The following is a 13,905-nucleotide window of genomic DNA, read 5'->3' on the forward strand; positions in this document are numbered from 1 at the left end:
ATTGTAAAACCGCTTTTTCGAGTGAAGAAAGCAATTTATCATGTGCTTTCATATTGTAAACCGTTTTTTCGTCTGCTAAAAGCAATTTATCATGTGCTTTTATATTGTAAAACCGTTTTTTCGTGAGATAAAGACAATTTACCATGTGCTTTCATATTGTAAAACCGATTTACCGAGTTTCTTAACGGTGTAAATCGAATTTACGACCTCCACCCCCAAATTTGTGGTTGGTAGTTGGAATAGTCACGGGGAGCCTAGAAACCACACGAGTTGTAACGTGAGTATTTTCTTATGCACTCATGGTGTATTCATACACCTCATGCCTACTGTCGAACTATTACATGGGTGTCTTCTTATACACCAGACACACATGGTGTATTCATACACCTCATGCTCGCTGTCGAGTTATAACACGGATGTCTTTTTATACACCAGACACGCATGTAGTATATTCCTTGATTAGAGCTTATATACGTTACCTATCTATTAGATGGACTGTATCAACCAATCTAACTTTGATCATATGTATGCAGCTTATTGAATATATTGTTAATAATGTTATAAAGTGTTTGTTTTTCATACCATATAAAAAACAAACAAAACTGAGTGTGGAGACACACTGACTAAAGTATGAATGAATGCAATTTACTTTATCCTTGCGTGGTCTGGAATACGACAGCCGTTATAACATATTTCATACACTTCGCGTCAGCTATTACGAGTTACCAATTATGTTACTTTGTTGGTGACTATTTCTTTGTGGATTGTCACGTTTTTTACGGGTGACGGACGGGTTCTTATGCTGGTCTTAAAGCTGGTCCCATTAATTCACTGTAGCTAAAACGTTGTGTATATTTCTCGCATTCCCAACAACACGTAACTTAGGCAGCACTCAACGTATTTAGGTAACTTTACTATTGAATCTCAGTTATACTATCTACTGTATTTCCTCTCCTCCCGTTCTCTATTCATTCATTTATTCATTCTCGTATCGTCATCTCTCCTTACTACAGACAACAACACGCTCATACACGCAACATTTCACAACGAAAGACACACAAACAAAAGAACAGCGTGTTAACTGCAGCGTCTAGATACATAACAGCAGGGGTGTTTGATTTAGCTCCAGATCTTGCAGTTCGTTCCACGACTTCCCCGATAAGCAGTTATCGTTCTAGATAAGCCTATAAAACGACCCAGAAACCAGTGCGCACGGAATATATATAGACAACAATAACACCCAACAAAATGGCCTTTTAAGCACCATATAGTATCACCTTTAGCACATAAAATCCAAATATCATGATAGGGTTTTAAACAATTAACAACGTTCTATCGGAGTTGTAAGGAAACATTTTTATAATTCTTTAAATGCTTTTTGTGTACTACGAAATGGGACGAGAAAACAGAATGAAAAGGTGTCCCATCTTCCCACACTATACTATATTTACATTTAGTTGGAAGAAAATGAGCGTGAACAAATAATAAACCAATAACAGTGCACTTCTGTGTCTAACCGTTAGATAGCATCGCTAGTTGCTAGCGCCAGAAAACAGCAGATGGAACAGAAAGGACCTTCTGACGTCAAAGTCATACCAAGAACCTGCTTCCGTCACAGCAGGCGCCTGTTACGATGCGTTTCATTTCAAATTATCTACATTAGAAGATGGACCGAAAACTATTACTGTGCATTGCCTTGCTTTGCTTTCTCGAGTACGCCTATTGTGGTGAAACGACTACTGCACATAGACAGGGGTGGCAGTACTTCCACAGTCATTCGGATTTAAGGTTATATTTTTTATTTGAATGAATGAATTTAACTTACTTTATCTTCGCGTGGCCGGAAAACGACAGTCGTTATAACACTGGTGTTCATACACCTTGTGCCAGCTTACGAGTTACCACGTATGTTACTTTGTGGGTGATTATTTAATAATAGTATTGCCGCTGCCGCGCTAAGCTTGGTTAAAAGTGCACCACTTGTTTAGAATTAAGTCATCTGTTTTTTAGTTTACATCCAAATTACAAGTTGCAAGGAGTAGCTTGTCAAACGTATTGAAACCGCTGTAATAGTTAAAAATCTTGTCCGAGACTCAAGAAATGCTTGCACAATTTATACAAAGCCACTATACATGGTAGGCAAAATCAGACTGTACAACTGAGTGACCCTAAGCCTACTAAAGTATGAACTTATAAATAATTTGAATGAATATAATTTTACAGAAGTAAAGAACAGCCTGACGATATAGGTAAGCTACAAAATACTTGTCGTTCGATTTCACATCGCCTATATAACTGGTAATCATTTTAAAGCTATGTTTTAATTCAGATTCGGATCCAATGAAATTAATGGACGGACAAGATGTGTTTGAAAGAGAGTAACAACACAAATCCCATCAATAATTATAATCGTGAAGAACTTTTTATCACTGAAATGCAATAAAAATCTTACCGAAAATACATCAATATTAAATTTTGTTTCATTAAATATAAATATGTTTTTAACTGAAGTGTGTTTTAACAACTGTTGTGATGTCGCTATATCCTGTTTTCGTTTAAAATATTTCTAAATCTCCGCTACCTTAATAATTATACCCACTATACTTGGCACCGGTTGTTTGCTACTATTACTGTCTAGCTTCGGCAGAATGCAGAAATTTAACTTATTAGTGGGAACAACAGTCGTTATAACACGGATGTCCTGTTTCGTACACCTCATGCCAGCTTACGAGTTACTATGTATGTAACTTTGTGAGTGATTGTTTTTTTGAAGTGTTATAACTGTCGTTTTATGGCCACGCAAGTTAAGCTAAACCAAGTTAAAAGGCCACGCGAGGACGAAGGAAGTTACATTAGTTCATTCACATTTAGTATTCTGTTTTTTGAAACTGTTTATTGTGAACTATTGGTGGAATTTATTTTTGAGGTGTTCTTTTTTTATCATGGACCAATCTTTGGGTCAAACCTCATAAAAACGGACTCCCCATTTTCCCATAAATTTTTTTTCAATTTAAAAATTATTTTTTTAATTTTTGTCTTTTAATTATTTTATTAAAAACGCAATTTCAGTCCACTTTTGGAATGAGTCCCATGCCTTGTAAAGCAACACTGGCCGAATTCGCTTTTGCGAGTTTCTTGTTCACAGATGGCGTAGAAGGCTGGTACTCTTGCCCATTAATTGTTACCTATAAAAAATATTGTAATTTATAATAAAATATGACCCTCGAAATTTACGGTGGCTTTGCCACACACTTTAAAGTCAATAAAATTTTTTATTAACAAAAAAGCTCTACCAGTAGAAACATAGCATTTCTGTAAATTGTAGTCAATTTCTGTAAAAACAGAACAATTGTATCAGTGTGTGTTATATAGTGTGTTATAACATCTGTTATTGCCCTGCAATGCAAAGATAAATAAGTTACATTAATTAAAATCGAAATAATTTTTAAACTAGTAACCTATTTGTAAATTGTAAGCGAGCACGAGGATTATGAAACTGAACACCTGTGTTATAACAACCATCATTACCCCGCCACACAGGGATAAACAAGTTACATTCATTTAAAATGCTTCTAAATCACCTTAAACATGAAAAACCTCTGATGGTCTGGGCCAGAGTTATGAACAAGCTGAAAATTTGGCTGTGACCATTTCCGCTTCGAGCATATTTCCATTAATGCACTGACAGGGTGTTTTCCGGATAAATCTCGCACTGCGGTAAAATTGCCCTTATGTGCAACAGGTCCCGCTGGTATGAGCGTTGTATTGGATTTGCATTCCATAATACTTGTAAGACCTGTGTAAAAAAATACAAAAAAAATACATATATTATATATATATATAGTAGTGTGGGAAAAGATAGGACACCCTTAGCACATAATATCCAAATGTCCTGATCGTGTTTTAAACAATAAACAACGGTCAACCGAAGTCGTAGGGATACGCTTTTTTAATTGTTTAAATGTTTTTTTGTTTACTACCAAATTGGACGAGAAAATAGAATGAACAGGTGTCCCATCTTTCCCCACGCTACTATATATCAAAATCAAATATTACAGTACCGGTATATAAAACACTCTTTACTAATTTGAAATTTTTTTTACCTTTTCGATCTGTCTTCACATTCACCCTCAGAGGTTCTAGAGACCCAGTCATTGTTTTACCCAGTGGTTCCCCCTCTTTCCACCCCATTTTTTGCAGCAGAGCCTTTCCAATACCCCCGACTTGCTTGCCCGAATTTAAAGTTGACTACGAAAAAAAAAATTATTTTAAAAATTTCAAAAAATCGAAAAATTTGAAAAACAAAACTTTTTGTTGATATTGTGTGTGTGATGTAGATAACATGTATTTGTGTGGTTTTTAGAGCAATTCAAAGCTAGAACTTTAAAGCTAAACACTATGCTTGTCCCTTTGTCTCTGTTTTATATGGGCAATGTCCTATGGCAATTAACTCTATAATTTGGGCAAGTTTGGCCCTGTTTAAAATTCAAGTTTTGAATTGCCATGACTTTACTAGTTGTGTACTAAGCTATCATGTTAGTTCTTTTGTTTGGAATTTCCATTCGTGCCTGTAAAAAAATAATTATGCAAACGCATAACACTGATATGTGCTTGTTTTTTTGGCCACAGAAAAAAAAAATTTTCCGAAAAAAAATAATTTTTTTTTCAATTATTTTTTAATTTTGGAAATTCCGCTGAGAAAAAAAGAAGCACAGACCAGTGTTACCCGTCCCAAAAAGGTTCCATTGGATTTGTCTTCTTCAAGCTGAAATAGGCAACACTGTTGTCCAAAGCTGCAAAAGATTTCGGTTTGTGTTTGTTACTGTGGGCATAGTGACAAAAATCGACAAAAAAATTTTTTTATTCATTTCAAAGTACTAAATTTTTTTTACATTTTTTAAATTATGTTTACAGATTATACAGCATCCGACCTACTTTCATTTTAAATCAAATGCAATTTACTTTTTAAAACTGTGCTTGACAATTTGGAATATCAAACAAGTCATAAATACTCTGAGAGCTTGACTAAGTAGGGCAGCTCAAAAAACTGCCGTCTTTTCTTTAGCTTTGTTGCAGCTTTAGCTTCAAGCTTCCATGAATTAGAAGAATTTTAACATTTTTTTGCAAAAATAGAAACATATTTGTCGATTTTGAAACTATTTATGATTTGGAAGACCCACAGTAACAACTAGCACAAAAAAAAAATAGAAAAAATACAGACAGTGATATAGACTTACCATTTTGAAAGGGAGTATATAGGTTTAATATATATTATAAATATATTAGGCCAAGTAGGGTGGGGGTATGACGGGACACCTTTAGCACATAATATCCAAATATCCTGATCATGTTTTAAACAATTATCAACGGTCCATGGGAGTCGTAAGGATACGGTTTTATAATTTTTTGAATGTGTTTTGTTTACTACAAAATGGGACAATAAAAGAATGAAAAGGTGTCCCATCTCTCCCCACCCTTCTATATATATTATATGAAAGCTATTCCTAATTAGTTCTTGGAAAATATAAAATAATAACATATTACATAATATATATATTATACAAAAAAAATATATATAAAATAATACAAAATAATTATATATACTAATTTAACCAAGTTCTTAACGTTTTATATAAACACAACTTAAAAATGCAATATTTAAACAAACAAATTAGAATGCTACTTTATATATTTTTTATATTATATATATATAGATTTTTTTATGACATTATACCATATATATATATATATATATAAAAATTAAAATACATTTTTTTAATATATTAGCTGATTAAATAAACAAAAATATATATATTATATATATAAACCATTTTTTTAGCATATTATTCCACATAAATCTACAAAAAACAGCTATTTCTTACATTATTTGCCCAAGCTTGTTGTCCCCTTTCAAGTTCCATTCTACTGAGAGGTTGTAAACCAGAAGACCCAGTAAATTGCCCAGGAATTATCTTCGATCTCATCCATTTATCTAACTGTAGGAATTAGGGAGTTATTTTGTTGTACAGTAGGGTAAGATACATTTTCTTTTTTTTTGTATCAAGAAAACTTTAAAAAAATTTTCAAGGAATATTTTTATCTTTTTTGTCTTTCCATTTGGTAGTAAACAAAGAGTATAATGAATAGTAGGGTAAGATACATTTTCATTTTTTTTAAGAGATATTTTTATCTCTTTTTTTCGTCCTATTTGGTGGTAAACAAAAAATATTTACAGAATTAAACTAGAGTTATAAGTTAATAATAATAATATTAACTTTATTTGTTTTTTCCACTACGGTAGCAAAGATTCAGAAATATTTTAAACGAAAAGACAGGATATAGCGACAAAACAACAGCTGTTAAAACACACCTAGTAGACAAACAAGCCATTTATGTTTAATTATTTCATGTTAAACTTCTAATAGAAACAAAAGTGTGCTTATATAAATATTTTTGCTGTTTTTTTTCCAGAAAATTTACCTTCACTTGCATCTGTTGCATATTATTCAATGCTGTTTCATTACTAGGGTTACTTTCAAGCTCCCTTACAGCGTGAACACGTTCAGCAATCACGTCTTTTATCATCAGCGTGTTGTTTTCTTCTACAGCAGGTTTTTTAATAACCTAAAAACAAAAAAATTATTATGTGCTGAAAATTTTTTTCATGGAAGTTTTTATTTTATAGGTCCAACCCAGTGGTTACTAACGTGTATATTGTCAGCTATATAGAAAAAAAATCACTGACAAAATTACATTTATGATCACTCATAAGCTAGCATGAGGTGTATATTTTTTAAAACTTTATCTTCACAACTTTTATAAACTGCTGTTAATTGAAAACACGATCAGGATATTTGAATATTATGTGCTAAAGATGTCCCATTTTCCCCTTAAAGGTGTCCCATCTTCCCCTTAAACATGTCCTATCTTTCCCCCTTAAAGAGTCACATCTTCCCCCCTAAGGTGTCCCATCTTCTCCCTTAAATATGTCCCATCTTCCCCTTATACATGTCCCATCTTTCCCTTAAAGGTGTCCCATCTCCCCCCACCCCCCATTCATTCACCTTATTTTTAATTTCATCTTTTTTCTCTTCTTTCTGGATCGGCTCCCACTTCCCATACACATCCTCCCTCTGATGTTGCGATCCGGACGAGACCGGAAACTCCTTGGAGAGAATTGCGAGAGGACGATTGGCCACTGGAGGGACAGGGACTTGCGACTGAAAAAAAACAAAAAAGTTAAAAAATTAAACTTTTTACAAAAGTTTGAAGAAAAAAAATTGTATATATATATATATATATATAAATTTTTAAAATTGGAAAATTTTTTAAATTTTTTTTTAAATAGAAATATTAAAAAAACAGTTACATAAAACAAAGCGAAAACATTATAATGACTTAAGCCTCATATAGCAAGGATAATTACTGGGTTTTAATTGTTTTTATAAATTTTTATATATATCTATACTATATGATGGTATTTATTTATGAATTTTCTAAATCACCCACAAAGTTACATACATGGTAACTCGTAAGCAGCACGAGATGTATGAAACAGAACACCCGTGTTATAACGATTGTCGTTTTCCAGCCACGCCAGGATAAAAAAAATTTGCATTCATTTATTTAACTTCAAAGTTACATACATGGTAACTTATAAGCAAGCACAAGATGTATGAAACAGAACACCCGTGTTATAATGACTGTCATTGCCCTACCACACAAGAACAAAAAGTTACATTCATCCATTAAACCAATACCAAAGCGGCAAATGTCCCTGCCTGTAACCCAGAGGTAATGGGTTCAAGGCACTTGCTGCTACCATTGTGGGCGTATGTGTTCTTGGGCAAGACACTTAACGGCAATTGCTCCAACCCAGTGGTCACTAATGGGTTGTCCAAATTATCAGCCATACACAAAAAAAATGAAAAAATCCAAAAAATAATCACCCACAAAGTAACACACATGGTAACTCGTATACGGACACGAGGTGTATGAAACAAAACACTCGTGTTATAATGACTGTCGTTTCCGACCGCGTGAGAATAAAGTAAGTTACATTCATTCCTCACTTTTATATTAATAGTAATTGAAGGGGCTTCTTTAACTTGGTAAGGGTGATTTATCTTTGCCTCATTCTGAACAGTTACTTCTCGTTTACCATCCATAATATCTTTGCATACCCCCGTTAGTTGTTCAACTGTAACACCACCAGATCGCATAACGGCCTGTTAAAAAAATTGTAATTTTATATTTTGAAATTTTTATATTATTTGATTTTTTTAACAAAAAAAATGTACTTAAATTTGAAAAAAAAATTATAAAAATGGATTTTTTTTTGTTTAAAAATTAGAATAAAAACAATTAAATAGGTGTAAGAAACAAAACACAGTTTTATAAAAATGTTTTGATTAGAATGTTGAAATTATTAAAAGAGATTTAAGGTTAAAACTTTTGCAGTGCTGCGCAAATCTAAAAAAAGTTTTCAAATTTTGCAGTGTTGCCGAAATTTGGTCAAAAATTTGCAGTGCTGCGCAAATATGTTCTAAAAGTTTTTAAATTTTTACAGTGCTGCCAAAAATTTTTTTCAGTTCTGCACAAATTTATTCTAAAAGTGTTGTCAAATCTGTTTGCTTACCAGACTTTCAGTAGACAAATTAGTAAGTGTAGAATCTGCTCTGTGTTGAGCTAATACGTTTGCTTTTGCAATTTCAAGCAGTTTGACTTTGTCTTCTTTAGATATTTTGGGCGATCTGAAATTTAATATTTCTAGTCAAAATTTTTGCAGGATACAAAAATCATAAGAAAATTTGTAAATATATATATATATATATATATATATTTAGTAGGCTAGAGTTATAGTAGGGTGGGGTTAAATGGGACACATTTTGTTCTAATTTCTCGACATATTTGGTAGTAAACAAAAAAAAACAAAGAATGATAAAACCAGATCCTCAAAAAACAGTTTAAAACACCACCAGGATATTTGGATTTTATGTGCTAAAGGTGTCCCATCTTTCCCCACCCTACTATATATTAAAATTTTGACCGTTATAAATAAAACGTTATTAGTAAAAAATTATACAAGTAAAAACATATGCTACAATCTACTATATATAATTTTAAATTTATAAATTGGATTAGAAATTATAATATTAAAGGGCCTTTTTAAATAACAAAGCGAAAAAATGGAATTCACTTATATAGAATCTTAAATATGTACAGTTAAAATAGGTCTATAAATTAATATTATTTACTTTTCTTTTCTTCTATATCTTGATGATGAACTGTTTCGGTGTTGATCTCTTGATCTGTTAACATAAAAATACTAATAATAACATTATATATATCATATATATATATATATATATATATTATATCTACTAATATGAATAGCCTATCCAAGAAAAAACGCTGAGAATTTAGAAAAAAAAGGCAAATTATGATAACAGTGGGGGAAGATGGGACACCTTTAGCACATAATATCCAAATAGCCTGATTGTGTTTTAAACAATTAACAACGGTCTGTGGAAGTCGTGAAGATACGGTTTTATAATTCATTGAATGTTTTTTGTTTACTACCAAATGAAAAGAGAAAACTAAACGAAAGAGCGTCCCATCTTCTCCCACCCTACTAGTACTATATATATATATATTTATATATGGGCTATAGTATACAATATGGGTGATCTGTTGTACAAACGAAATGAAATACCTTGATCTATGATGTCTATGTCTATGGTGGTGTCTTCTGTGTCTTGGAGACCTTGACCTTTACAAGTAGGTTACAATTTAAAACTACTTTAAGAAACAAGAAAATAAGACGCAAAAGTATATATAGCCTACATATCTAAATGACAAGGACCTTTAAGGTGGCTGTACACAGTATCCGGAATTCATCCGTTTTGCCCGGATTTCGCTGCCGCATGCGGAACTCGGTAATGGGTTTGCATACGACCTCGCAAGCGAATTCGCATGCCGGATACTGTGTACAGCCACCTTAACAGTTTGTAGTTATATTTAAAGAAATAAAGAGGTTGATAAAACTATTCCTTGTTACTCTGCTATATGTTATGTTAATATACATATGTATGTAGTTAGGGTAAAATGGTCAATGTTTTGATTCTAATTTTTAATTCCCCTCCAATTTGGTAGTAAACATAAAATATTTGTATAAATAATTATATGACCATAGTCTCACAGCTCTAAAAAATTGTTGTTAATTATTAAAATCACAATCAGAAAATATAGGATTTAGGTGCTAACAGTATCCCATCTTACCCCACAGTACTATAATTGAACTTTTTTGATAAATTTCAACTAAACATCTGTTAAAAACCTCACCTTGATCTTGAATGTGATCTTCTTCTGTGTTTTCTAGATCTTGATCTAAAAGTAACGAAGATTAAGATTTTATGCGCATTTTTGTTTGTTTTGTTGATAAATTCAACATAAATGGCTTGTTTGTCTGCTAGGTCTAGTGACCATGCTTATTAAAAATATCAGTCAAACATAAAAAAAACAAAAATAATCACCTACAAAGTAACATACATGGTAACTTGTAAACTGGCATAAGGTGTATGAAACAGAACACCTGTGTTATAATGATTGTCATTTTGGGCCATGTGAGGATAAATAAGTTTCATTCATTCATTCAAACTAATAAAGGCAATGTATACCTTGAGCGTGACCGTTTTCTTCTGCTGTCCCTCCTTTATTTGAATCTTCATTTTTCTGACTAGATATTTCACCTTTTAGGTCAGTTTTTTGATTATTTTTCCCAACTTTTGCTTCAGAAACATTATTGCTGTCATGTATTTTAATAGTTGTCTTTAATTCTTGCGCAGAACTTGATTTAGCAGCTGTTATTTCTTGTAATTTTTCCACAGGGCAATTTACAGCAGTTTTCTGTGTTTCTGAAGTATTTGAATCACTTTTAACAGCAGGGACAGGACTTAAAATTTCCGGTTTCGAAATTCGTATTCCATTTTCATTTTTTTCATAACTATCTCCGACTTTTTGGTCATTAACTTTTAAATCAGTGCCTTTTTGAACAGTTTTTACGCATTGATTTGCACCTGGCATCACAGAACTATTTAACAATACATTCTTTTCCTCTTGTTTTACACTATTTTCAGTTTTTGATAAGTTCCCATTATTTTTTTTCTCCCCAATCGATAATTTTTCGATTTCTTTAAGTTTGGTAACAGTTTCGTGGTAACAAGTTACTGTTTTCTTTTCAATTTCACCCTCTTGGTCGTTTTCATTTACCAATAAACTTTTCTTTAACTTTTTCGGTTCAATTTCCATTTTCGATTGGTCATCACTGTTTTCTTCTTTCTCTCTTTTCCTTTTTTTCTTTTTGCTCTTTTCCTCTTTATGTTTCTTTTTCTTCTTTGCCTTTTTCTCTTTCTTCTCTTTATCAGTTTCTTCATAGGTGTTAATATTCTTATCTGATTTTAAACCTACTTTTGCATCTGTAAAGAATTTTCAGGTTTGAGATTTACAACGGGCATTATAGGCTTACAATGTTTGCAAAACTGTGTAAATTCACGTAGATTTAGAAGCAACTACCAAATAAAAAAAATACGATCATATATAATATGTATTATATACATAAATTTTTAGAAACGTTAATTTTTAAAAACGCGAATTATTGATAGGTAGAAGTACTACATAATATGGTTTAAAGGGAAAAAAATTACAAAATACTTTTAAATACACTGCAAAAAGTCCTGGAATGTATTAAAAAATATATTATAGATCTTACCCATAGCTCTCTTCATTGATTCTTCCAATGATTCAGCTGCATTGGGTAGTCTGTACAAAGCAATTATTGAATATTTAGAGTCTTAGACACAAGAAGAATGAATGAATGTAACAAATGAATGAATGTAACTTACTATATCCTCGCAAGGCCGGAAAACGACAGTGGTTATAACATGGATTTAACACCTCTTGCCAGCTTATGAGTTACCATGTATGTTACTTTGTGGGTGATTATTTTTTTGGAATTTTTTATGTATGGCTGATAATTTGGACAACCCATTAGTGACCACTGGGTTGGAGCAATTGCCGTTAAGTGTCCTTCCAAGGACACATACGCCCACAATAGTAGTAGCTGCGAGCCTTGAACCCATCACTTCTGGGTTACAATTAGGCGCGCTAACCACTATGCCACGGCGCCGGACGATAAGAAAAAAATAACTTTTTATTAAGGTGGTCCCCAGAGTAGGGCATTTTCCCATGCAATTCAATTAAACTATAAAATAAGGCAAGACCAATCGGGTATTAAGCCATTAATCCAACACCTAAACGCTAAACCTAATATCCTTAGCACGGTGCTTAGCAGTGATTAGAGTACTTTGCCTGCCTCTGAACTATAAGATTAAACTTTTCCACCCTTATAGGTGAAGTAGATTGAATAAATAGAACTCACTTTATCTTCGCATGGCTGGGAAACGACAGTTGTTAAACACAGGTGTTCTGTTTCATACACCTTGTGTTAGCTTGCGAGTTACTATGTATGTTACTTTGTGGTGATTATTTTTAGGGAATTTTTTAGTGTGGCTGACAATTTGGACAAACTATTTGTGACCACTGGGTTGAAGCAATTGCTGTTAAGTGTCTTTTTTAAAAACACATATTACGTCTACAATGGTAGCAGCGAAGAGCCTTGAATGCATTACGTTAAAGATTAACAAAGCATCTGTGGTAAATGTTGTCAATTTTCTGCCATACCGGATTAAATAGTTACATTTATACATTCAATGTTAACTGCATTATTATTTTAGTAATTAGGCACAAGTGAGGAATCATCTGGTTCGCTACAGATTAAGCTGGTGGAAAGTGTTGGAGGTTGGTAGTTAAAGGTTGGTTATAAATTAGGGGTCAGTGGTTATAGGCCACATTGCAAAGAATGGCCTGCAAAGACATTGAATGCTTATTTTCGACAAATATTCGAGCAATTTTTATTTTTTTTGACAAAAATTAAAGTTTCCAATCTTGGTTATTTAGTTGGGGGTTAGCGGTAGGAAAATGATTCTTTACTGTTTCCATTACATTATATAAGTAAAGGAAAATAAAAAAAATCACCTACAAAGTAACATACAAGGTAACTCGTAAGCTGGCGGAAGGTGTATGAAACAGAACATTCGTGGTATAACGACAGTCGGGTGCCAGTTAAGAATCTTCCCCCCCCACCTTATTTGCTAACCACTAACCCCTAACCCCTAGGTTAAGGGGTTAGGTGTTGATGGTTAGGGGGTTGGTGGTTATAGGGGTTAGTAGTTAGTGGTTATAGGGGTTAGTGGTTAGCAAATAAGGTAGGGGAGAAAGACTCTTCACTACCACCGACAGTCGTTTTCAGGCCACGCAAGGATAACGTGAACACATTCATTTATTCATTCATAGGAAAATACAGCTTACCCATTCATTCCAAATTGTTTCAGCTTGTTATCCACAAATGACTTGAAAATATCGTCTACGTCGTTCGTCATTTTGTAAATTCCGTGTATTTTACAATAAAATACTTTAAATTTGATCTTGCATATGTTAAACGCTGAGTTTTGCTTCACAAAATTACGATCTTTCGCTACAAAAACGTGCGATTGACAGCTAAAGCAAAATAGAGTATTTAATTATAGTGTTTCCAATCGGCAATTATTGACTGTAGGATAGATGCGACAGAAATCATAAACGGTCAACACTGCAGATTAGTGCTTGTCAAATACATAGAAATACACGCATCTGATAATCCAAAATCGTTCTGCTGTTTATTGATTTTATTTTATCACTAATACGCAAGCGAATTTTCGTTAAAAATTTATAAAATTCGTTTACCTTAACGAAAAATGATTTGTTTTGGTTTAAAAGTAAAATTTCCGAAAGTCGACGAGGCATGAC

The 13,905-nt window shown here is 32.8% G+C and overlaps 1 protein-coding gene and 1 long non-coding RNA gene across 4 annotated transcripts; one reads left to right on the forward strand and one right to left on the reverse strand.

The window, feature by feature from the left end:
• Window positions 1-1,490: 1,490 nt before the first annotated feature.
• Window positions 1,491-2,607, forward strand: LOC104266545. Its single transcript, XR_717608.3, has 3 exons — window positions 1,491-1,788; window positions 2,224-2,249; window positions 2,330-2,607. It is a non-coding gene; the product is annotated as an uncharacterized LOC104266545 (long non-coding RNA).
• Window positions 2,608-2,850: 243 nt separating this feature from the next.
• Window positions 2,851-13,671, reverse strand: LOC100177376 (protein SON-like). Of its 3 annotated transcripts, none has more exons than XM_018815453.2 (12): window positions 10,680-10,911; window positions 10,345-10,389; window positions 9,716-9,772; window positions 9,258-9,311; window positions 8,639-8,753; window positions 8,073-8,228; window positions 7,065-7,220; window positions 6,481-6,624; window positions 5,883-5,996; window positions 4,104-4,248; window positions 3,582-3,796; window positions 2,851-3,185 (listed from the first exon to the last, which is right to left on the reverse strand). In XM_018815453.2, exons 6-12 carry the CDS (start codon window positions 8,220-8,222, stop codon window positions 3,066-3,068), a joined length of 1,044 nt encoding a protein of 347 aa, XP_018670998.1. In that variant the 5' UTR covers window positions 8,223-8,228; window positions 8,639-8,753; window positions 9,258-9,311; window positions 9,716-9,772; window positions 10,345-10,389; window positions 10,680-10,911; the 3' UTR covers window positions 2,851-3,065. The 3 variants fall into 3 exon arrangements, with proteins under 3 accessions (XP_018670998.1, XP_026694160.1, XP_002126183.1); XM_026838359.1 differs by lacking the exon at window positions 2,851-3,185 and adding an exon at window positions 3,254-3,396; XM_002126147.5 differs by lacking the exons at window positions 2,851-3,185; window positions 3,582-3,796; window positions 4,104-4,248; window positions 5,883-5,996; window positions 6,481-6,624 and adding exons at window positions 11,771-11,820; window positions 13,429-13,671 and having other exon boundaries at window positions 7,100-7,220; window positions 10,680-11,477.
• Between the last annotated feature and the right edge of the window lie 234 nt (window positions 13,672-13,905).

Source organism: Ciona intestinalis, unplaced genomic scaffold, assembly GCF_000224145.3.
Source record: "Ciona intestinalis unplaced genomic scaffold, KH HT000075.2, whole genome shotgun sequence".
In the NCBI taxonomy this organism is placed as follows: domain Eukaryota; kingdom Metazoa; phylum Chordata; class Ascidiacea; order Phlebobranchia; family Cionidae; genus Ciona; species Ciona intestinalis.

Coding starts and splice junctions, on each gene's coding strand:
- LOC100177376 (XM_002126147.5), bottom strand. CDS start 13,499: ATGACGAACGACGTAGACGATATTTTCAAGTCATTTGTGGATAACAAG. Junction 10,390..10,679: donor AGAAAACGGTCACGCTCAAG/GTATACATTGCC, acceptor CGTTACTTTTAG/ATCAAGATCTAGAAAACACA. Junction 9,312..9,715: donor CATAGACATCATAGATCAAG/GTATTTCATTTC, acceptor TTATGTTAACAG/ATCAAGAGATCAACACCGAA.